General features: G+C 38.0%; 1 protein-coding gene across 1 annotated transcript; it reads right to left on the bottom strand.

The window, feature by feature from the left end:
- Nucleotides 1-355: 355 nt before the first annotated feature.
- On the bottom strand, nucleotides 356-19,382 carry LOC143882755 (Translin family protein). Its single transcript, XM_077386185.1, has 8 exons — nucleotides 19,279-19,382; nucleotides 18,712-18,821; nucleotides 13,958-14,037; nucleotides 13,097-13,238; nucleotides 12,862-13,011; nucleotides 12,293-12,494; nucleotides 1,529-1,640; nucleotides 356-703 (listed from the first exon to the last, which is right to left on the bottom strand). The coding sequence occupies exons 1-7, from the start codon at nucleotides 19,349-19,351 to the stop codon at nucleotides 1,540-1,542; spliced, it is 858 nt and encodes a 285-aa protein (XP_077242300.1). The 5' UTR covers nucleotides 19,352-19,382; the 3' UTR covers nucleotides 356-703; nucleotides 1,529-1,539.
- Between the last annotated feature and the right edge of the window lie 4,547 nt (nucleotides 19,383-23,929).

Raw genomic sequence — 23,929 nt, 5'->3', positions numbered from 1 at the left:
TTGTCCAAGAATTTTTCAATTATTTGGAGAATTTTGTAACTATGGTCCTGAATCTTCTGACCAAGCTTCACTACACTCATAGTAACTCCCATGAAAGTGACTGAATTTTCGTCCAAATTATTTAGGGAAATGATATCAGCACAAGTATGTTTTGCTATAGACGCTCATGTATCTTATCTTTTAGTATTTAAATGGGTTGTAAGAGCTTTTTGGGAAATGTAATGACCTTTTAACAGCTCTTTAAATACTAGAAGACAATATACATGAGCATCTATAAGAAAACATAGTTGTGCTGATATCATTTCCCATTACTTAAATGAGCATTCAACCCCATGCAAAGTCTGAGGAACATAGGAAGGTTTCAGAAATTTGCTATTGTACTGTAGAATTGAATTCCCTGAAGAACCACAAAGCCCTCGTAACTTTGACGAACATGATCGCAATTTAATCAACATAATTAGAGCTTGAGGAGAAAATTCCAAATCAAGATACTCATAGAAACATGTAATTTTATCTAACAGATTAAAATTAAACAGAAACAGAGTTGTTAATGAAAACATGAACCTTTGGATGATGCGTTCGTACTGCAGTAACTCACATGAGAAGAACTCTTGGCTTTGTATGATTCCAAAATCCAAAATCTCCAAAATGATGCTTAACTAAAACCAGCCCATGTGTTGTTTCTGTTTCTTCTTTGTGTTCTCTACAGAAGATGAACAATATCAGACTTAGTACAAAGTAATGAATAAGCTGGGCTTTGATATAGTGGCAAACGTGCATAGTGATTAGTAGCACAAATACTTGCCTCTAGAATTTCTCGGGAAGTGTATATCTCGTGAGGTCTTAATTTTTTCTTTGTTACTTTCAGGCTTATATTGGAAAAAATTAGGAAAAACTCAAATATATAATTTAATAAAAAATAAAAATAAAAATACCAAAAAATAATCACGATATTTTTGTGATTTTTTCACAAAAAATAATAAAAATAAAGATACTGTGATATATATTTTTTAAAATCTTGGGATTACATAGGATTTTGCTGTTCTATCAAAGGGAAATGATATATTCACCACCATTTTTTTTTTACTTAGGGCAGCTATTTCTAGTGTAAAAGGGTGGTCATAAATACACTAGAGGCGGCTGTCCCAAGTTAAAAAAAAAAAGGGAGGGGTGGGGTGGGGGGGAATGAATCTATCACTTCCCCTATCAAAATATAGCGATAAAAGCGCAATATTTTGAAAAAGTTGGAGATATTTGTGACAATGTTAATGAGGACCTTAGCCCTTTTTAATTTTTACTTCCCACTTCCAGGCCCCAGATCTAAAAGTTAGGAATGTCTGGTCAGTGCAATTTTTCAGCAATCAACCACCAAAGGTGGTGCCAATCAGTGGGCTATGAATCAGTGCGCGTGCCAGGTGAAGAGTGGATAGTGAAGACTGCTACATTATAGCAGTTCAAAACTGCCAAGCCAATTCCAAATAAAATTTAGATGCATAGAACAAGGAACAGTGAAATAAAAAACACTTACAGAGAATTTCATTAAAGTTCAACATCACCCATGCTCAAGAAGGGGTAGTTCAGATTACTGGATCCAACTGAGTGACTATACTCCGACCCACGAACGTGGACGCTAAAGCAAGCTGCATTACACATGGAAATGAAGCAAGGGCCCTCAAAGGCACTTCTTAGGAAATAAAAATGTTCACAAATTGGTCATGATAACAGTTCCTAGTAATGATTATGAAACTAAGAACTGAATAATAAATATTAGCAATTTCTGAGTTTAGGTTTTCCATAAGTTTAATCACTTCCAAAAAGAACACTGCCTATCAGAAAATTAGTTTCACTGTCATGAGTTCATTCTTCTGGACCACTGGGATGAAATTGAAACTTCAGCCCCAAACTTAAATTTATGTTCTTCGATTTCTGCAGAAGACCACTTGTAGTGGTTTCATTGATGTTACCAAAAGCAATTTAATCAAGGCCTCTAACTGCAATCTGAGGAGACTGTTGAGTTAAGGACTATCTTATCTTTTCTTCCTTGTCAATGACATCCAGTCTATGTTAATCAAAGGATTAGATGGTACAGAGAATGAAAAAAGTCATAAGATAGACACTAACTTGATCATCTGTTAGACCAATCCATGTCACGGCATGGTTGCCATATGTTGCACGGATGGTTAGGTTTGCATGATTACCATCTTTTAACATCCCTGTAATATTTGTATGAATGTTTGCATGGCTTCAGTTCAGTATCATTTGGATATCTCTTGACTTGGTTACAATATTTAAGAGATTCATATGAGATTTGAGTGGTTAGGTAGGATGTGTTGATTACCAGATGTTGGGCGGTGTTCGGTTATCAATAAGGTAAATAATAGAATTAAATAAGGATGTCTCTCTATTGAGAATGCAAGGAAGACATAATACTTCAATAGGCTTTGCATTAGGAGGTCAATCTACCCTCAAATTAGATCATTTTCATGATTTGATTGTAGGAACACAATGTTTGGTATCACAGAAAGGTTCGATTTGCAACCCGAACTCGCTTGTAAGATGGTGCTCATGCTTGGAGAGCGAATTTTACAGTTCAAAGGAGAATTCAAATGTGAGGTACAAGAGTTGAAGGAGAATTAGGAGAGACAAGTGAAGATATTAGGTGCTCACCAACTATAGGGTGAGCTCGATAAAAAATACGAAAGCCTAACAAAAGGATACGGACCACGAGCCGACACTCCGTGTCCGTGTCGACACGTGACACTCGTGTCCATGTCCACAAATCATAGCTTCAGTATCATTTGGATATCTCTTGACTCGGTTACAATATTTAAGAGATGCATATGAGATTTGAGTGGTTAGGTAGGATGTGTTGATTACCAGAGGTTGGGCTTTGTTCGGTTATGAATAAGGTAAATAATAGAATTAAATAAGGATGTATCTCTATTGAGAATGCAAGGAATACATAATACTTCATTAGGCTTAGCATTAGGAGGTCAATCTACCCTCAAATTAGATCATTTTCATGATTTGATTGTAGGAACACAATGTTTTGGTATCACAGAAAGGTTCGATTTGCAACCCAAACTCCCTTGGAGAGCGAATTTTTACAGTTAAAAGGAGAATTCGAATGTGAGGTACAAGAGTTGAAGGAGAATTAGGAGAGACAAGTGAAGATATTAGGTGCTCACCAACTATAGGGGAAGCTCAATAAAATATATGAAAGCCTAACAAAAGGATACGGACCACGAGCCTTTATCTTCGATTAATTGTTCCTTCCATTGCTCTCGACATGATTGACAAAAGCTAGAACCATTGAACTGGAGTTTCCCAGATTCAATGGGGAAGACCCTGCCGGTGGATGTTGAGGGCTGAGCATTTTTTGGCTACCAGTGAACTCTGGAGAATCAAAATGAAGATCACTTCATTTCAATTGGATGGAGATGCAGCACTTTGATTTGATTTGGTAAAAAGGAAAGAAGGATCAGTTTCATGGATTGAGTCACTCCACAAGTATACTTTGGATAAGGGTGTGTTATTAAAGCTTCAACATACAACAACCAGAGAACATTAGGCCAAGTTTGAACAGCTATCGTTAGGGTTGAAACTTGGGTTGGGTTCAGAAATCATGGGTCATGGGTTGGGTCAGTTTTTAGGTTGAAAAACCTGACCCAATCTTAGGTCGGGACGGGTTGAAAGAAAAAAAAATCCAAAACCTGACCCGACCCAAGATAGTTACTGTATTGTATAACTTTGAAGCAAGATGAGTGTCGCTCCAAAAAATCTTTGAAGCAAGATGCGTGTCACTCCAAAATTAAATAGGCATTGTCTTTAAAAAATGAACTTTATAAACATCAGCCCAAATAAATATTATGCATTTTTTTCCTAAAAAAAGTGCAGAGACAAGACTGGGTTATCTAGAACCAAAGATTTACAAACACAAAAAACATTTGTGTTCTAAAATAAAGATCAAAGAAGAAAAAGAAGCAAAAAACCTGAAAGGAGTTAACAAAAAGTAGATAGTCAGTAATACAAATGCTTGTGAGCCTACACACTAAAGTTTTTCTTTGAATGTATAAATATGAGCAAGGGCCCTTTTGGTAGTTTCTGATGATTCGTTCAGCTTGAAGTTTTGAGAGGTTTTGTTTAGGAGTTCTTTATCTATACGCAGTCTCGGAAAGATATGGGCCATAGCTTTAAAATATGGTTATAGAAGATGTAAAGATTGCATTCAGCAAAATAGAGAAAAGGAATGCTTGGTTTCTATTGTAATTTTTGGCTATTTTGTTCACTTTTTGAATTGGTCTCGGGTATACCTATGCCAATTCACCTTAATATCTTGTGCTGCAGTCTGGGACTTCTGGTCCCGAATGCTATCTGAATATTAATGAAATATGTCACTTTTCAAAAAAAAAAGGGCCCTCTTTACGCAAGGGCTAAAGAATGGCCCTTGAATAGATCCACGTCATTAAGTGAAACCAAATTCAGTTTCTCAACTGATTTTAAAAATGACGTGGATCTATTCAAGGGCCCTTCTCCGGCCCTTGCATAAAGAGGGCCCTTGCATATATCATTCCTCTAAACAATAACAGTAACAGTAACAGTAACAGCAACAGCAACAGCAACAGCAACAGCAACAGCAACAGTAACAATAATAAGGAGATGATTTTTTTCATGCCCTCCCCCTGCAGTATGCATTCGCCCCCCGGTTTAACGTGAACAGTGGGCAACTTTAACGTGAACAGCGGGCAACTTTAACATTTTTTGACGTCAAATCACGTTAAAAGGGGGGCGAGCGAATGCATACTGCAGAAAGGGGGGGAGGGGGGATCATCGCCCAACAATAATGATAATTAAGGAACAGCATCAACTTGTTTTTGAGTCACACGAATGTAGATGTTGCAATTTTGTTCTTCTGTTCTGGAAGTGTGGCAAGTTAGTTGACTGATACAAGTGCAGAGAGTAATTTATTATTTGTGTGGAAAGCTTTTAGTTCTATCATTTCGATAGCAATTCTTATTTGAATAAATGGATGCCTTACAAAATACTATCTTGCTTGTCATCTCTATGCTTGTTTTTTTGGATAAACACAATATTCATTAACTGATTGATTAAGTAGCTATTTCTGTGGAGTAAGGATACTCAACTCAACTAAGCCTTTGTCCCAAACTAGTTGGTGTAGGCTAATGAATCCTTTAGAAAATTTTCATGAAGAAGGTGAAAGAATCTACCCAACTCAAATTGACTAAGTCTAATCCTGACACTAGTTGGGTTCGTCTACATGGATCATTTGCTTCCATTTTATCCTATCCAAGGTCATGTTCTCTGTGATGCTCCTAGCCCTCAAGTCTTTCATCACTGTTTCTACCCAAGTTGTTTTCGGTCTACCCCTACCTCTTTTTACTCCATCAACTTGGCACGAGTCACTTCTTCTCACTGGAGCATCCAAAGGCCTACGTTGGATATGCCCAAACCATCTTAAGCGGTGCTCTCTCATCTTCTCCGCAATTGGTGCCACCCCCACCTTTTTACGGATGTCTTCATTTTTAATTCGATCTAACCTCGTGTGGCCGCACATCCATCTAAGCATTCGCATCTTCGCTACACTCATCTTATGTACATGCAGCTTCTTGGTGGGTGGCCCAACATTTTGAGCCATACAGCATGGCTGGCCTCACAGCTGTCTTATAAAACTTTCCCTTCAACTTGGTAGGTGTTTTACGGTCGCACAAAACTCCTGAAGCATGCTTCCACTTCAACCAACCTGCTCTTATTCTGTGGTTAACATCCTCTTCAATCTCTCCTTCCTTATATAGGATTGAACCAAGATAGCAAAAGATATCCCTCTTAGGTACCTCATGTCCAGTCATATTTACTATATCCTCGCCCTACCTCCTTCCATTACTAAAGTTGCACTCCATATACTCTGTCTTAGTAAGGATGACGAACAAAATATTATTTTATGGAGTAACTCCCAGATGGGGCCCACCCGTTCATTATAACTCCAAACCGTCCTGAGAAGTCGTGGAAACGATTATTTTCCCATTCTTGCCCCTGTGACTATAAATTTTTAATTGATTTTTTATGACATCCACATAAGATTCCTAGGAGTGCCTGCATGGTTGCCGTGATCTTTTGGATAAGGATGAGTGGAGTTCCACTTCCCAGGTTGTGTTTGATAGGAATAACGTAAGCAGTGAACTAAATAAGGATGTATTTCAATTGAGAACTAAAGGAATACATGCAACTTATTTGAACTTAGCATTGGGAGGTCAATCAACCCTTGAAGACCCTTGAAGTAGATCAGCTTCATGATTTAAATGTAGGACCCAGCATCATAAGTGGAAAACAGAAGAATACTTGAAGTAGATCAGCTTCATGATTTAATGTAGGACCCAACATCATCAGTGGAAAACAGAAGAATATAAGGTCGAGGGGGGTCCTTCCTAGGGTAGATGGAAGATAGAGCTCCCCATTAAAGAAAGGTTTAAAAAAAAAAAATCATCTTGTGAAACATTCAGAGATACAATAATCTAGTGCATATGATGGATCTTTAAGAATTTTATTGAAACAATAGATTTGTTTTTGCTGGATAAGCTGAATTTAAATTTATTGAAAGTTGAAACAGAAAAGAAATATAAATACAATATCAGAGCCAAAACTCAGATAAAGAGGGGCAAAAACGTAAGACTGAGAGACCAACTCAACGCTGCCTGAACAAAGAGGCAACAATAGCAGATCTAAAGAAGATGAAGAAGCAGTGTTACTGAAATCATAATTGAGGTGCCCCTGATGCCTCACCATCAAGGAAGGTACCAATAGCCTAAGGAAGGGGCAGGATTATCTCTCTGCAAGAAGTGCCTTTGTTGGCAAACCAGTCCACCACTCTATTCCCTTTGCTGAGTATATGAGAGATTTTTCTAGTGTAGGCCAATCTACAACGCCTTGATTCTCTGAATTGTAGATAGAAAAGTGATTGGAATTTTAAATTTCTGGGTTACAATATTGATGACAAAGGTTGAGTCACTCTCCATCCACATAGTGGATCCTTATAATACTGATGACGAAGGTTGAGTGACACTCCATCCGCATAGTGGATCCACGAAAACAATCACTCACCAGCTTTAAGCCCAATGAGGACCCTGACGTAGTACAGATCCCACATAGCTGCTGTTCATGACCTAGATCAGATCCAAGGGCATAAAAAGAGAAGAATTGGGCTTGTTCATGACCCAAGATGAGTCACAAAATGAGACAAGAAGATGAGGAAGAACCCATGTTCGTGACACTGTTTGTGACCCGGAACTGCACTTTAGTTTGGACGTAAATGAGATTCACTTCCCTATTGGACTGTTGGATGAAAATGGCGGCCCACTCCATTATGCCACAGGGTTAGACGGAAATGTTTGCCTACTGATGTATTTGGCAGGATTTTCAGCAAATCTGACAACGGTTGTAATCAACCTAGTTTATGATAAGTTTTGCAGCATTTCTATGTCTCTTGGATGTGTTAACAACAAAAGGTGAGTGCTGTAATTTATTTATTTTTTGCTAAGAATTACTTCTGAATTGAATCAAGAATTGGATTGTTTTGTTAAAATATGTAACCAAAATCTACCCATTGACTGTTGGTCCTTGCACTTAGTAAAAGTAACATCATAAATTGCTATCGGAACTGAAATAGCTCCTAGAAATCCATCCAGTCTTGATTCTAGTGAATTTCAAGACAACAAGAGTCTAGAGGAGATTAGGGAATTAATTCGGCATCAAGGGAAGAAGCATGGCCAGTAGATGAAGGAGATGAGAGAGCAATTCCCACAATTTAGTGTCGCACTTACACAACTCTTGAGCAATCAAGAGATGAATCGACCTCTAGGTTCACCGAAACATGTAAAGACCAATGCGGTAGGAATGAAGAAGAGATGAACACTAGATATCAAATTGTATGTACTTGAAATTAATTTCTTTGTTTACAAGAATTATTTTACTTATTTAGAAGTTTGGAAAAAGGTTTTAAATTTTGACCGAAATCAGAAATTTTGGGTTTCGGTTGACACCGAAATCGAAATTGGGTGAACCCAAAACGTGAAATTTCGGTCGAAATTTCAGGCGGGATAAAAACCAACTTTTTTTTTATTTCGTCAGATTTCAAATGAAATTTCAAAATTTCGGAAAAAAAATCGGTTTCGGTGAGGACGAAACGCATTCCGAAACTGAAATTTAAAACCTTGGTTTGGATTAGTCAAAGGTAATTCGTCATTATAAGTTGCATAAACACAGAGTAATTTTGGTTAGAACAATCTAGCATTTTTTAAAATCCTATACAATGTAGAAAAACGTAAGATACTTGATGGACGGTCCTATTTGATATGAACTGTGACCCGAACACTAAAACTAGATCCAAAGAACATAATAAAGATGCAACCAATTTTGGATCCAAACGGATTGTGAACCTTATATTGGATCCTCCGATCCAAATTGGATCCATTGACACACCTAAGTATTTGGTTAATGTGATAGGCCTTGAGAGTGTTTGATCTCCAATGGCACAAAAGTGACGCCAATAGATCGACATATTTACCAGCTTTTTCTTCCTTGACCCACCTCACTTGAGTGTATTATGACTACTCATTTTAGACCACATTGGGTGGCCCACAAAAGTAATTGGGGCGAATATATCTTGGCTACTGGTTTTGGCAATACCATATTTTATTAACAGAGAACATGACATTAGATAGGATAGAATGGAAGAAAATGATCCACGTATAAGAACCCAACTAGAGCCAAGATTAGAACCGGATAGATTCCTTTCACCTTCTTCATGAATTTTTTCTAGAGGATTCATTTAGCAGACCCAACTAGTTTGGGACAAAGGCTTTGTTAAGTTGAGTTGACAAAACTCAGCTTGTCTTTTCTTTTTTTTAATCACTTGTGAGAGTTTTTTGGAAACTGTAATAACTTTTGACAGCTGTTAAAATAATAAAAGACGAGACGAATTCGTGCCATTATCAAAACATGGTAGTGCCAATATCAAATGCTATATCAAAGAAGCGTTTACAAAAACAAACTGTGGTACAAAGACGAGAAAAATGCCATGAGAAATAGAAAATGATGTAGAAAAAAGAAGCCTGATGTGCATACATCCATCCATCCAAAGGCACGCATGCAACAGCCCCGCATTTATGACATGGAGTGGTGAAAATCATAACTAGGTAAAAAATAATAATAAATAATTTGCTGTCGGGAAAAATGAAGACCGCCTATTTCGCTATAAAGACCCCTCCCCTCTCTCGCTTCCCCTTCTCAAACCCTCCTCTCTCTCTACAAATCTCTGCTCCCTATTTCTAAATCCGTACAATATTACCAGCCAGTCACCGGATAATGGCAGTAGCCTCAGGCAAGAAGGAGACGGTGTCCGTACCGGCGCAGGTTAAGGAGGAGCATTTTAGAGGCGTACGAAATCGTCCGTGGGGAAGATCTGCGGCTGAGATTCGTGATCCATGGACAATTGCTTGGTTAGGATACTTTTCTATACTCCTAAGCAGGAGGAAGGGCATTGTTGAGACATAAAGTATTAGCTAGCAATGTGTTCTATTCGATAACATATGGTCAAGGTCAACATTGCTTCAAGAAATTGCGAGAATGTGAATCCTCAAGGAACGGTGCACAAGCTGAGCTTGAAGATGGAAGTGCGCCTTCAACCATACAATTTAGTGCAGTTGAGCAACTATAATGAGGTAAGAGTCTCAATGGCGCTTGATTTCATTTTCTATGGGAAACAAGTATAAAGATAGTTTGTCGTGAGATATAGTACCCATTGAAACATCTCACATTTTGCTTGGGAGGTCTTGGCAATATGATTGGGGTGCTATACATGATGCTAAAAGAATACCTACACTTTTTACATGAATGGTGAGAAATTCATCTTGATTCTTTCCAAAGGTGAATCAAACTCCGAAAAGGAAAAGAGTATAGTATGTCTTTCTAGGCACGAGTTCAAAAAACAAGTTCAAAGAAGATCGTGTGGTTATCGAAAATACTGTGGTTTTCACTTTTCACTCTTTCCAAAGGAGAAATTTTTTAACAACAAGATGCATTTGATCTAGCTGTGCATGTTAAGAACATTCTATAAGTGTATAGTAATGCAGTTATAGAAAGCCACCTTCTGCTTTAACTGAGTATTTTCTTTCCAAAAATCTTATTTGGAAAAGTGATAGAATCCTTAGATCCGTATCTCTTTGTCACATTGTTTTGTGGACAACACCATTCAAAAAAAAAATTGATTTGTGGACAAGCGATTATATTGGGAAGATGATAAGTTGAACTCGAGGTTGACCTAGATCAGATCTATAAGCAAAAGAAGAAAAGAATTGGGGTTGTTCGTGACCCAAGAGTAGAACCAAAGCATAAAACAAGAAGAGGAGGAAGAAACCCTGTTTGTGACCCTAAACTGCACTTCAGCTTGGACGTAAATGGGCCGACTTCCCTTGGATGTAAATGGGCCCACTTACCTGGTGGACTATTATGTCGATATTTAGATGGATCTATTTCAAACTAGTAGTTAGAAGATTTAAGTCAGTAGTCAAACGATTTAATTTTGTTATGTTTCTCTATTAGTACTGCAGTCCAATTAGAATTCTAGTTGGACGAACATGAGGGAGTTTAAACGTGTGCACACGCGCTTTCATTTTTAATTGGGAATGGTATTTAAGAAAGCTTTTATGTCTTTTAGAATAAGAAAAGAAAGGAGGCTTGCATAAGGATTTATTATTTTAATTTTTTTGCGTTTGGTGAGCTGGTCTAGCTGATCATGGGGTTTTCCTGGAAAAGGAAATTCCAAACAAAAATTCATGTTGTATTTTGCAGGATTTTCATCAGATCTAACTACGGTTGTAATCAACCAGCAAGATATGATGAAGCTTTAACAGCACCATCGGTATTTATCTTCAGCCAACCAACACGGGGAGGAACCACTGAACTTGGTAATTTTAGGAAGATTTTGCAGCAACTTGAAGTGTTTGGACTCTAAGAAGAGACTGGTTATAAACTTTCACCTAAAACACCTTGAAATTGATCTAGCAGCTTTTGCTGCCATTGGGTTATGGCATTCAAAGCTTTGAATCTGGAGATCTTGAGTTCATTGAATTTCGCATCATTTTGGACACCACAAAAATGCCAAAGAGCAAAACACACAATAGCAAAGATGAAGATTTTCCAAAGGCCATTTAAGGGCAACTTCAAGAGCCAGCCCAAAAAAGTCCATCAGTGAGAGCGAGAGTAAAGAGAATGAAATTCTGGCTCTTTGGCTCCATATCAAAAATAAAATATAGATGTCGATTGATGGCCCTTTTGTTTAAGCCTTTCAATCGTTGGAGCCCGAGAGAGCATGGCACACCAACAGAAAATAGAGATGTTCAGGGGAATAATTTAGTTCCAGATGAAAGGGTGACACGAGACAATAGGAAAGTCCTTACAAACAAAGTTCTAGGCCAGCTTGACAGTAAGGCTACCATAGGGAGAGGAACCAAGGTATCCGTTGATGCATCCAAAAAAAGGGGCGTAGACTTGGAGAGAATTTCTCTAATTTGACCTTTGATTGAGCCAAAAAATGGAACTCAAAGAACTTGTGATTAATTGTAACCATGCCAGGCTTTGTCTAAAGACCCACTAGTGATACAATAATTTGTGTTTTAATATATTATGACCTTCGATTCTCAACTCAACTCAACAAAGCCTTTGTCCCAAACTAGTTGGGGTCGGCTAAATGAATCCTTAAGAAAAATTTCATGAAGAAGGAATCTACCCGCTCTAATCCAGGCTCTAGTTGGGTTCTTCTACGTGGATCATTTTCTTCCATTTTATCCTATCCAAAGTCATGTTCTCTGTTATGTTCCTAGTTATCAAGTCTTTCCTCACTGTTTCTACCCAAGTTGTTTTCGGTCTGCCCCTACCTCTTTTTACTCCATCAATTTGGCACGAGTCACCTCTTCTCACCGGAGCATCCAAAGGCCTACGTTGGATATGTCCAAACCATCTTAAGCGGTGCTCTCTCATCTTCTCCTCAATTGGTGCAACCCCCACATTCGATTGATCCAAAAAAAAAAAAAAAAACCATTTGTTTTTCTTTCCCTGCACTCTTGTTTATGTTTTAGTAATAACAGTGTTTAGAAAATTATGTTCAAGACGAGACGCACCCATGAAAATGTTTGCAACTTTGAACCCATACATGAGATTGCTAACAAAAGTTAAATGCAGTCAGAAACATTCTATATTGAAGAAGAGAAAAACGTGATACCATTTTCTATCTTCACTACACTTTGGAGCATTGTTTCCATTTTTTTCTTCATCTCGGAGTTGTCATCCATATGAGGGACAAGAAGAGTTAGTTCCCTGTATATATCACGAACAAATCTACATATTCTCTCCGCATATTCAACTTCGCCATCTGATATTCGACCAATGGCTAGTCTCATCAGCTCTCCAGTCAAGTCCCCAACCTAAACCAGAAAACTAAAGCATTTTACTTCTCATAACAGGTAAGCAATATTGACATTTTAAAAAGAAAAAAAAAAAAACTAGAGCATTTTACTTCCCATAACAGGTAAGCAATACTAACATTCAAAGAAAAAAGGTGAGCAATATTATGATAAAGAGGGTTGCTAGCAAAACGGGATCACGTGCTGAAAAAAAGCACTGGGGTCCTCCATCGTGACATGTGCACAACAAAAAAAGGGAGCGCGTAACCCCACAAATGTCAAAGAACGTGAAATTTGTCAAATCGATCGGTCCTATTCACCCCTTCTTTATTTTCTGCACGGGATCCCATTTAGAAGTGTTTTCCTATGATAAATGTTCGGCACTTACCCCAAGAAGATAGTCGAGGACATTTATCTGCAACGGTTCAAGAGATGGATCACTTAGTGGTAGCAGGCTGGTATTGATCTCAGAAAGGTTCAGGAGGGACCCACTCTTACAGAAATTACAAAGTGTCGCAGCTTCAACATACTCCTGAACCTAAGGTATCCCAACACAGGAAAAGGGTGTAAGACTGCGAAAGTATTCTTTCGGGTTTAAGGAAATAGAGATTTGAAATTGCTACCGCAGGAGAATATGCACGTCTGAGCTTCCAAAAATCAGTCCCTTGCAATTCTTTTACTAGTTTTGCCATGTACTGATCAGTCACGGACGCTAGATCTTTTTCGGCCTTCTCCAAAACTTCTTCTTTGTTCTGTTTACTAATCCTGTTATTCGAGGCAGTTACAGATCAAAAAGAGAAATTGGGAAGTGGAATGACAAATATGACTCTCCATGATGTACAATACTTTGGAGAAACCTACATAGCTGAAGGCACAAATAACTCATTTACAGATAAAACCAACAACGCCTCCCTCCCCGAAGCAAAAAAAAAGCATTTTCAGGAAGCATGTACACAATAACTACCCTTCTATGTCACAAATATCGCTCTCGGGAATTTCTCGGCAAGGGAAAATCTCAAGATATAATAAAAAATTATTTTTTTCAGGTTTATATCAGGAAAAATGATAAAATAAAATTATTTAAAAAATATATAAATATATAAAATTTAAACAATATATAAAATAAAAATATCGGGATAAGATCGTGATATTAACACGTTATTTTATGATAAAAATAAAAATATCACTACATTTTTAAAATCGCAGGATTATTTCGGGATTTTGTTGTTTTATCAAAATGTCGGGATAAACACGCGTAATTTTTAAAATATAGGAGATATTTGTGACATAGGCTACAGCAATATGCTTTGCACGTTTGGATAAGCTTCATTATAGGCATTGGAGATTAAAGACAGTCAAACTTAGAACAGATGGACTTATATCCTATTCAAAGAATGGTGAATTCATAGTAAATCAGAGAAAATAAACCCAGCTGGTAAAGGAAACATAGTAACAGCATAGAGAATTAATGTTGATCTCCTTACCTGTGCACCTGGAATATGACCTTTTTGCTGTTATTTGTCACATCACGACTGGCCTTTACCACCCTCTCACGTTTTTCATTCTACAACATATACAGATAGGTAAAACTAAATTCAAAATCAATATATATCAAATAATATCATAAAAGCATAGTTTGGGTATTCTGAAATTCTGGCATGTCAATAAAAAATAGGAATTTACACCAATATTTCACCACCATGCCTACATCAATATAATACCTGTCCGCGTAAGAAAGAGACGAAACTGCATGTGGCAGCTCTATCCTTTTCCCTTTGTGGGATGAAAGGTCAGCACTCACAAACTATTTTTTTTTTAAATGGAAAACAAAAATTGAGACTCGCAAAATTGTTACGGCCAATATTTTGAAGTTTGAAGTTTGAACTATTTTAAAAAGTGACCAAATAAAAGATCAATCTAGGCAACAAAAAGAAGGGTTAAAGAAAAGACCTAGACAAAATAGAATTTGGAAATCCATACACATCTTCAGTGTTCATAGTCTATTTCCGATTTCAGGATGTGGGAATCTGTCACAAATGCCTAGTAGGGAAGCCCTATTAATGTTTGATGACGCGTAGCACTAGCGGAATCAAACCCGAAATGCCCTTCCGAAATTTCAAGCCTTAGAGAAATTTCTAGATAATGTTTCTGCAGAAAAACAGTATCTAGAACAGTAAACAAAAGAAAAAAGTATGTAGAAATACTTGGGGATTTTGTAGGAGTGTAGAAGAGAGTGTAAAGTCTGTCAGAATTGCCAATTCGTTTTTCTGTATGAAATGACCGAATTCTGCACATTTTGTAGACCACCTGGTGTCTTTTCAGTGTGAAAAAACTCTCACCATAAGCATCATTATCAAGTTTCAATAAAGAACAAGACCAACATAGCTTGTTTTGCAAAGAACCATTCAATATAATTTTCAAGTTTCAATAAAGAACAAGACCAAAAAACTGGTTTCTTTTGCAAACAACCATTTCATGTTTTCATAAAATGTTAAGTCATCTTATCCATATTTGAGTCAAGTTGAATCATCAAGTGTGGAATGTTCAACTCTTCCCAAACAGGCTAACCAAGTTTGAGTTAAATTGTATCATCAAATGTGGAATGTACAACATATCTCAAAAGAGGGTATATCATCAAGTGTGGAATGATATACAACAACTTTAAACATAAAGAGAACATATCAAGTGCTTATCTAAGGCCATACAAGGAATATTCGAAAAATTCAAATTAACATGGAGAATGTAGATTAAGTCCATAATCTGGATAATATAAGTTAAGTCTTTTCTAATTGTATCTTGGAGGCAATTCGCGGATCCCCTTTGCACACTTCTAGTGGGGGCGAATCTTGTCTTAAGGAAAGTGATATCACGCCTTGAAGCAACAAGTTTCTGTTTTCTATCAACAACAGTATCCTCAACATTTTTCAACATTAAATACATAAAGTCGATGGCAATTCATTCAGTATCATACAATTCATGTGCACTAGTTTATAAGGGAATGCTTTACACTGTCATTCAACCAACACTAAAAACGGCTTTACACAAGATAATAAAGCCCTGGTTCTCATAAGGGCAAGATTGGAAAGGGTCCAAATCACCAATTACAATTAGAGAAAAATAAAAGGAAAAACAACATTTGATCTAGGAGGTTGGTTGGATGTAGTTGTCCTCTTCAAATGGTTGTGGAAGGTCCTCCAAGTGCACACTGCTTCAAGGAGGATGGAGGGATAGACGGAGATAAAATGCTCACTGCATTTGAATTCAAGAAGAAGATGCACTATCTTCCTCTTGGATGGCTTCACTAGCCCAAGGTAATCCATCCAACGGATTTTTCATAAAACAAGTGATAGCATATAAACACATTTTCCACTTAGTCCCATCTTATAAGTGGCTACTAGTAGATGTCCTCCCAAAACAATTATACCTGAATCAATTAATATACTACACCAACATCACTATGGACTACCTACAAACCCAGTCTGCACACTGAAGACTGCAGATAAGGCAGAGCATAAGTATTACCGCATCCGGCCTGCCCGGAAATTTTTGTATTAAGAAATCAAACTATGTAAATGGAAAAAATATTTCATGGAGACTGGATTGCAGACCCAATATTTTCAAAATATAGCGATTTTATCGCGACATTTTGATAAAACGATAAAATCCCAAAATAATCCCGAGAATTTAAAAATATAGCGATATTTTCACTTACCACGATAATATCGCGACAATATCACGATATTTTTACGGTATTTTAACGGTATTTTATATTTTTTCTTAATTCATATATTTTTATCGTTTTTCCCCGATATAAACCCGAAAAATTAAAAAAAATAAAATATCCTGAGATTTTCCCTTGCCAAGAAATTCCCGAGAACGATATTTGTGACCTAGGACTTTTCCCAGTAAGCACGATTTCTCTGGGTTGAATTTGTGAGCCAAATATCATAAGAGATCCACCAAAACTAAGGAAGATCAACGATGTGATATACTGTTAGAATAGTTTAGTAACATCACTGGAATTTGTAGCCAAACCTGGACGTCTCCTTCTCTGATCCAACCCTCACTGTATTCTTGATTATATGAAAGGTTGGAGTGGAGAATCCTTGCAAGAAGTCTACATGCTATTTTGGTTGCTTCAAATTAGCCACCAATCTAACTTTTGGAGTCGAAAACCAAGAGCTACAAGTCTAAAAGTAACTTACCTCTGTTCTGAGATAACCAAATTCGAACACTAAAATATAGCAGAAGTTCAACTCAGCTAGCTCTTACCTAATAGGATAAATAATGTTGACGTGCTTGACCTTTGGATTGACAATTTCCTGATAGCTACCATCGTTTTTGCCTGAGTGGAATTGAAGTGATCATTTGCATGTCTCACCAGTCACCAATGTTCCGTTTCACAAGATAAAGTTCCTCTCATGATAAAGGAACCAAATTTTGGTGTTCCTGGAGTTTTTTTTTCTTATTGGTTGGACTAGTAGAGTCTCTACTGTGGTGCAAGTAAGGATTATCATTTTGAAGATCTCCATTACACGGTTAGTGACTTGCGACTTTTGTAAACAATGAGACAACTTGCCTACAATTGTGTAAGACTGTCCTGATAAGACTTGATTGGACCATTCATTTCTGAAATTCAAGAAGCCCATAAGTCTTGGTTAAAGGCTTAAATCGAGCAAGCTATTTTATAATTCAGAATCAATTGCATTTGAGACTTGTATGGTTGCATCTTATAGTGAAAAGCATGCAGAGAAATCCAATTGAACCTTCAGAAACTTAGGCAATAACAACACAAACAGCTAAGGTAACAAACATGACAGTTCTGTCATGAAAACTGATTAGCTTCTTGGAAAGCCACTTGATTTTGAAGTTAATACACGCACCATTACGCCTGATCCCTGCATGGTTACTTACTCCTAACCGACAATTACCAAGTCCCGCGTATAAGACTCCGAATCGGCTAAATTGAACAGAGGGTGAAAGTGAAACCATGGGGTTGACAGTTGTAACTCAAGGCTTAAGTTGAAAGCTCCCACTATATAATGGTTCTAAAGATCAATCATTGCCATAAGCAACGGCCGACCTGAATTGGATTTTGGAGAGCCTGATATGAAGTGGACCATATTAATCCCTACCAAGAACCACAAGTCTACAGGTCCTGTATAAGCCCATAATAACCAACATGGGACCATATTGGCTAATACAGCTCGATGCTAGGCTCTTATCATAACATCTCCATGTGATTTCCCAAGTTGCATAAAAAACAAACCCTAATTTTTCAATTTTTCTGAGCTCTTCTTGCCCTTTCTTTTTGAGGAAGGCTTGCATGCCTCTTTTTGGAACTCACTACCCAAGAAGCATTAATCAACAGATCAAAGTCGAACATGTGATTTGGGATCTTTCCATCCAAGCGAGAAATATCTACTTGATAAGTCGTCCAAACTATCCCCAATCCATACTCTTTTCTTGCACACCCCAAGCACCAAGAACTAATGTAGAAATATCTAACTGATCACTCTTTGACCTTTGAATTCCTTCACAACTTAGAACACCGCAGCATGGTAGTTTGTTCTAGTTTCCCATTCAAAAAACGATAGTTTGCACTAGTTTTCAATTTAATTTGACACAATGTAAAGAAAGAAGAAGAAAAAAAATGTCATTAAAATAGTGCAGCCGCTAAAGAAAAAAAAATTCCTCATTAAATAGTTGAACGTCTCATCAAAGTTATGATTTTCAGTTCTAACCAAAAGAAATAAAAATTAAAAAATAACCATTTTGTTGCTTCTATTGCTCCATTCTATAGATTCCAATCAATCCAAAAAGAAAAGATGAAAGAAAAAAAAACTCACTCAAACTCAAGATTTCAACACACTGGTAGTACTCAGAACGAGTCGAGCTCTGCAAATTTTTTCCGACTTTAGGTCGACCAAAGAAATATAGAAAAGCACAAAAATCACCTTGAGAAAGTCACATTTTTCAGCTAGAACATGTTAAATCGAATTAGCAAGCTCAAGAAACCTAGAACAAAAAAAAAGACTTTTTTCCACTGTGTTCCCTCTTGTTGAAGTATAAATGATTAAATAACACCAACTCTTAACAGCTTAAGCTTTTGGAGTAATTGGTTGTTTTCACACCTCTCAATTGCCATTAATTTCCCAAACTTCCAACTGATCAGAAGCACATAGAAAAAAAAGAAAAAGAAAAATAATATTTGGAAAAAAGAAAGAAAGATGTTTACAAGTTGGTTAAGATAGTCGGCGTACTTCTGGAAATCATCTTTCATCGCAGAATCCGTCATCGTCATTGTCATCTGCTTCTTGGCAGAGCTTAGAATCGACGTCTCTGAAACTGTATGAAGAACATACTAAAGTCAATACAATTAAAAATAGGGTTTTGCTAAGGAGCATTGGACAGTTGATTGTACACATGTATTGATATAAAAAAATTGTCTCCAAACATGCGTAAAAGTCTCAAACCATGTATAAATGATTGTAAAATGAAGTTTCCAATGCTCCTTAACTAGCAAAATACCACCAAATACAGTGAAACTCCAAATTATCTTTTTTCATGTGTAAAAAATCCAACAATCCAAACAGGCCTTACTAGAGAGAGAGAGAGAGAGAAGAAGAAGTTGAAGCTTTTTAAGGACATGTTATGGTTGATAAAGACAGACCCAACTGGGAATTTCTAGGGTCTGGTTTGGAGGGCCACAAAATGCAGTGAAATTAAATGTGAATGCCTCAAAATTTGTTCATCAATGAAAATGCCATTACAATAACAGAGAGAGAGAGAGAGATGATATTACGTTGGTGGAGGATGCGAGGGGATTTGGTGGCCATGGAAGAGAGTCTATGAAAGGCTGAAGAGCATAAGAACATCCCACAGTCTATGAAAGGTTTGATTGGCCTTTGTTGCTTTATTTATAAAAACAGTCTTCTCATTTGACAATTTGCAAATAGAGTCATCACATTTGAGTGAATTTTGCAAATTAGGGCATGCCAGTAATTTGTGACCAAAATACCCACTTTGATTCTTTGACTCTTAAAAGACCAAAATGGCCCTATTTATAAAAAGACAAACATTACCTTGCCTAAAATACCCATGATAATTAATGATATGTTTTGAATCAAGGGTGTGGGAATATCATTTCTATATATACTAAGCCTTCCTGGCCCATACATGGGCCTGGGTGGAGATCGTGGGATCTGTTCCATCAAAACATGAGGCAAAATGCTGGGCCCCACCCGATGCATGAGTTTGTTAAGTTGGTGGGACTCATCCTATAAAAAAAACATGTAAGTGAGCATAAGGGCATTTTGGTCTTTTTACAAGGAAATACCCTTTCAATACTCAATACACGTATTTTTAAAAAATTACAGTAGGGCCCAACTCTAAAGGATCTTGATCCAATCCGTTCGAATGTTGGGCCCAAACATAAAAAGGTTGTGCCTTTATATGGTGTTTGCACATACATGTAATTTTTATTTATTTATTTTTCTAAATTTCAACAGGGCCTCATTATTCTTCGTTGGGTTCTACGTGCCCTAAAAATTATCTTCATAGGATGACCCTAACCTTCGGATCTAGAGAATTTTATAAAATGTATTGCCCCTCTACCTATTGGAGGGTTAGTATAATCTTATGATATGATTTCAGAGCGCCGCATATTTACATTAGGACCCAACAAATGAATGGTTTAGATTATTAAATAATTTGAGGGTCACTATGATTCGGAAAAAAAAAAAAAAAAAAAAACCATTCGTTCATGTTATTGAGAAAATATATATTGGATGCACGGGTATTTCTTCAAGTTCGCACCTAATATAAAAGTATTTCCGGTCGATCTACCAGATAACTTATCCGGTCCAATTCACTTGTTTTTCCAGATAAAATTTCCATTACACTCGCTTCCGCATAATTGTATTTGATTTTGTAAACCCATTAATTAATGTAGCAATGTATTGGAAGATATAATTGCATTTTTGTCTCACAAGTTCTATTATCCCAGTCTTTAGCCCCGTTTTGCTACTCTATTGATAAATGGGCTTTCTATCAATGATAGTTTCGTTTCACTTTTGATCAATACACATGTTTTGAGAATAACTCTCCCTTGTTTTGATAATACCCCACGCCCTCCAGAGCATGATGCCGGCCGAGTTGGTGCTGGGAGCCAACCTGTTACACACCTCTACAGGAATTCAAATTCAGGTAGTCGAGTACGAATGGAAACCTTCATCATGCAATATGTGAAAGAGGAGACCCAATTTATTAAAGAAAACAAAGAACCAACGACATCTTGTAACAGGCATCACATAACATTCTCCTCACCCATGATCTCCTACACAAATTCCATCTCCCCACGCCTAAGCCTTCCATGTGCATAAAATTAGACTTAGCCAAGGCTTTCGATAATGTGAACGGAGAAGCCCTCCTAAACTTTATGCAGAAACAAGGGTTAGACAGTACCCGGTGCATGTGGCTAAAGGAATGTATCAACAACCCAACCTTTTCCATCCTTATAAACGGCAACCCCCAAGGCTTCTTGAAATTCTCAAATGGCCCAAGGCAAGGAGATCCTCTATCCTCCTACTCTTCTACCTAATATTCTTTTCAGGTACAAGACAAAAGTTGGAGATCGTCAAAAGACTAGGAATGTGTTGAGCTGGGTGTCTTGAATTCAACCCGATTGGGGTCTGAAATATTGTGTGCGACCCGGATGCGCCCCCGGCCATTTGGCCCGGCCCGGCCCGTTTAAGTGATTTCAGCCCGATAAGAGTAAGTTTTGGCCCACTTATAGGGTTTTAGGGCTATTTTCAAGTCTTGTCTTTTAAAAGAGGGTTGTGAGTTGAAAAGGTGTGTGCTAGTATTTCATGTGGGTTTTGTGAGAGATTATGATCTTCTCTTGTAATCTCCTGTTGATATAGTGGATTTTCTCGTTGCCTCTGTCGCGGATGTAGGCTTTGCCGAACCACGTAAATCTTTGTGTCTTTGTGCTTGCTTGTGTTTGTTTGCTTCGTTTTTGGCTCGCCATTGAAATCGCATATCGCTATTTTAGATGGGGTTTTCATAACAGAATGAAAGAGGGATCCCTCTGATGCAGGTGCATCCCGCCACTGCGTTACCCTCCCAGTGAGATATTTCAGGCTACCCTTATTCACATCCAGGCTTACCATAAAGGATTGGCTCCCTCTCACTGCTAAAGTCTGAAAGAGGATGGAAAATTAGAGTGACTGATTCCTTTCAAAAGCTGGCAGGGTGGAGCTAGACATGACTATCCTAAATTCTTACCAGATTTACTGGTCCTCTGCTTTCAGCATTCCAAAAGGTTTTTTTTTTTTTTAAAGGTAACGAAATATTATTAAAGAAAAGAAATAGGGGACAAGATGTCCCACAAGTAGAATCAGTACAATGTCCTTTAGCCAACCATTGGCAGCCCCATAAATCAACCAAATATTACATCTCCTCCACATAAGGATATACAATCCTCGGCTCGGATAGGAAGACACCAGCCTTGGCCAAAGCATCTACCTTAGAGTTCGCAGATCTGCGCTTGTGGCTAAGCTGGGGATTTGATAACCGGATTAAGTCCCTGGTCTCATCGATTGTCTGATAGAGTCACCAAGGTCCGCCGCATTTTCCCAAAGCCCAGGCGATGACATTGCTAGAATCTCCCTCAATAAGCAGCGGCCCTAGGTTATGGATGGCGAACCATTTTAAACCGAACATAAGACCCTTTGCTTCAGCTTCATTCGCGTCACAAATACCCGCAGAGCTTTCGTATGTCATAATGGTTCTACCATCCGAATCTCGGATAATCCCGCCAAATCCTGCAATTCCCGGATTTCCAAATGAACTCTCGTCGAAGTTTAATTTTAGCCATCCGAAAGGGGGAGGGGACCAGATGGGATTGATGCTAGAGCCTCCTTTTTTCTCAGACATCACCTCGTACCAATGACGTAGGATCGTGCTGACTGGATACGGTAGCCCACTCTTAGCCTTTATCCAGCTTGTCAAGGATAATTTAACATCCAATGCAATGTAGTGAAAGCCCTATTTTTGTCGAGGAAAATTCGATTATTCCTCTCTCGCCATAAGTGCCACACCACAGCAATAGGAACTGCTTTCCATAATGAATGATCCAGGCACTCATTAAGATTTCCACTCCTGTTCAATACACTACACGCATAGGGGCATTGAATGAATAGATGATCAGCACCCTCCTCCGTCATATTGCATAAAACACACTTGCCAATTGGAATCCCCTTCTTTTCAGTCTCACATGTGTTGATACACCCAGATATTAATGTCCATGCAAAAGCGGTAATTCTAGGAGGGATCGAAGATAGCCATACGGCGCCTTCTTGGAATGATGATTACTGTCTTCATTCAACCTTTTGAAAAAAGAACGGACCGAGAAAACCCCTTCAGTGTCAGGAGTCCAAATCCACTCATCCTCTTTGAACGAAGATAAGTAGCATTTAGATAAGGTGCTCAATAGATTCCCAAAGAGAATGATTTCATTGTCCTTTAAATCCCGGTGCATTCTCCAAAACACCTCAGAAAGGTTAGTTCCTCGTACCATATAATCAGCAATAGTTGCGTTTGGATTAATAGCCACACAGAATAGATCCGGGTATTCCTCCGATAGAAGACGATCCCCACACCACATATCACACCAGAATCTGACTTTCACGCCAATGCCCACCTTGAATCTGACGTATTTATGGAATTGGGCCCACACGGAAGTGATAGATTTCCAAGCTCCGGATCCATTCCCCACCCCCGCACTGTTACAACACCATTCTCCCCAGCTACATCCATATTTATGTTTTATTAATTGATGCCATAGCGCATCCTTCTCTACCCCGAATCTCCACAACCATTTGCCCAGTAAGGCTTTGTTACGGTTTTTTATATTTCCGATGCCCAGACCACCCTGCCTTCGTGCCCTACAGACCTTGTCCCATTTCAGTAAGTGCTTCAACCGTTTTCCTTGTTCCTTACCTTCCCGGAGAAAATCACGCTGAAGTTTTTCAATTCTTCTTGCTATCTTTACCGGTATTTTAAAGATAGACATAAAGTACACCGGGATGTTGCTAAGCGCAGCCTTAATGAGGGTGATTCTCCTCCAAACGACAGATACTGTTTTTTCCAAGATCTAAGCTTTCTCTCCACCTGTTCCACAACCGAATCCCACATGGACGCTTTTGGGATGCCAAACCCCAAAGGTAGCCCGAGATATTTAATTGGTAAGTTCACATTCAGATATCCCATCACCGTTGCATATTCCTTGATCCGATCCACGTCCATATTAATTCCCGCCACCGCCCTTTTCTGAAATTGATCTTCAAGCCCGAGATGATTTCAAACCACCAAAATATCCTTCTGATGTTAGCAATCTGGTCAGGACCGTCCTCCAAAAATATAATAGTGTCATCAGCAAATTGGAGGTGGGA

Source organism: Tasmannia lanceolata, unplaced genomic scaffold (assembly GCF_043159265.1).
Source record: "Tasmannia lanceolata isolate RefF3 unplaced genomic scaffold, GAP_Taslan_0.1 ptg000002l, whole genome shotgun sequence".
NCBI classification, from domain to species: Eukaryota; Viridiplantae; Streptophyta; class Magnoliopsida; order Canellales; family Winteraceae; genus Tasmannia; species Tasmannia lanceolata.
Note: the sequence above shows the minus strand (reverse complement) of the source record. Positions and strands in the feature narration are given on the sequence as shown.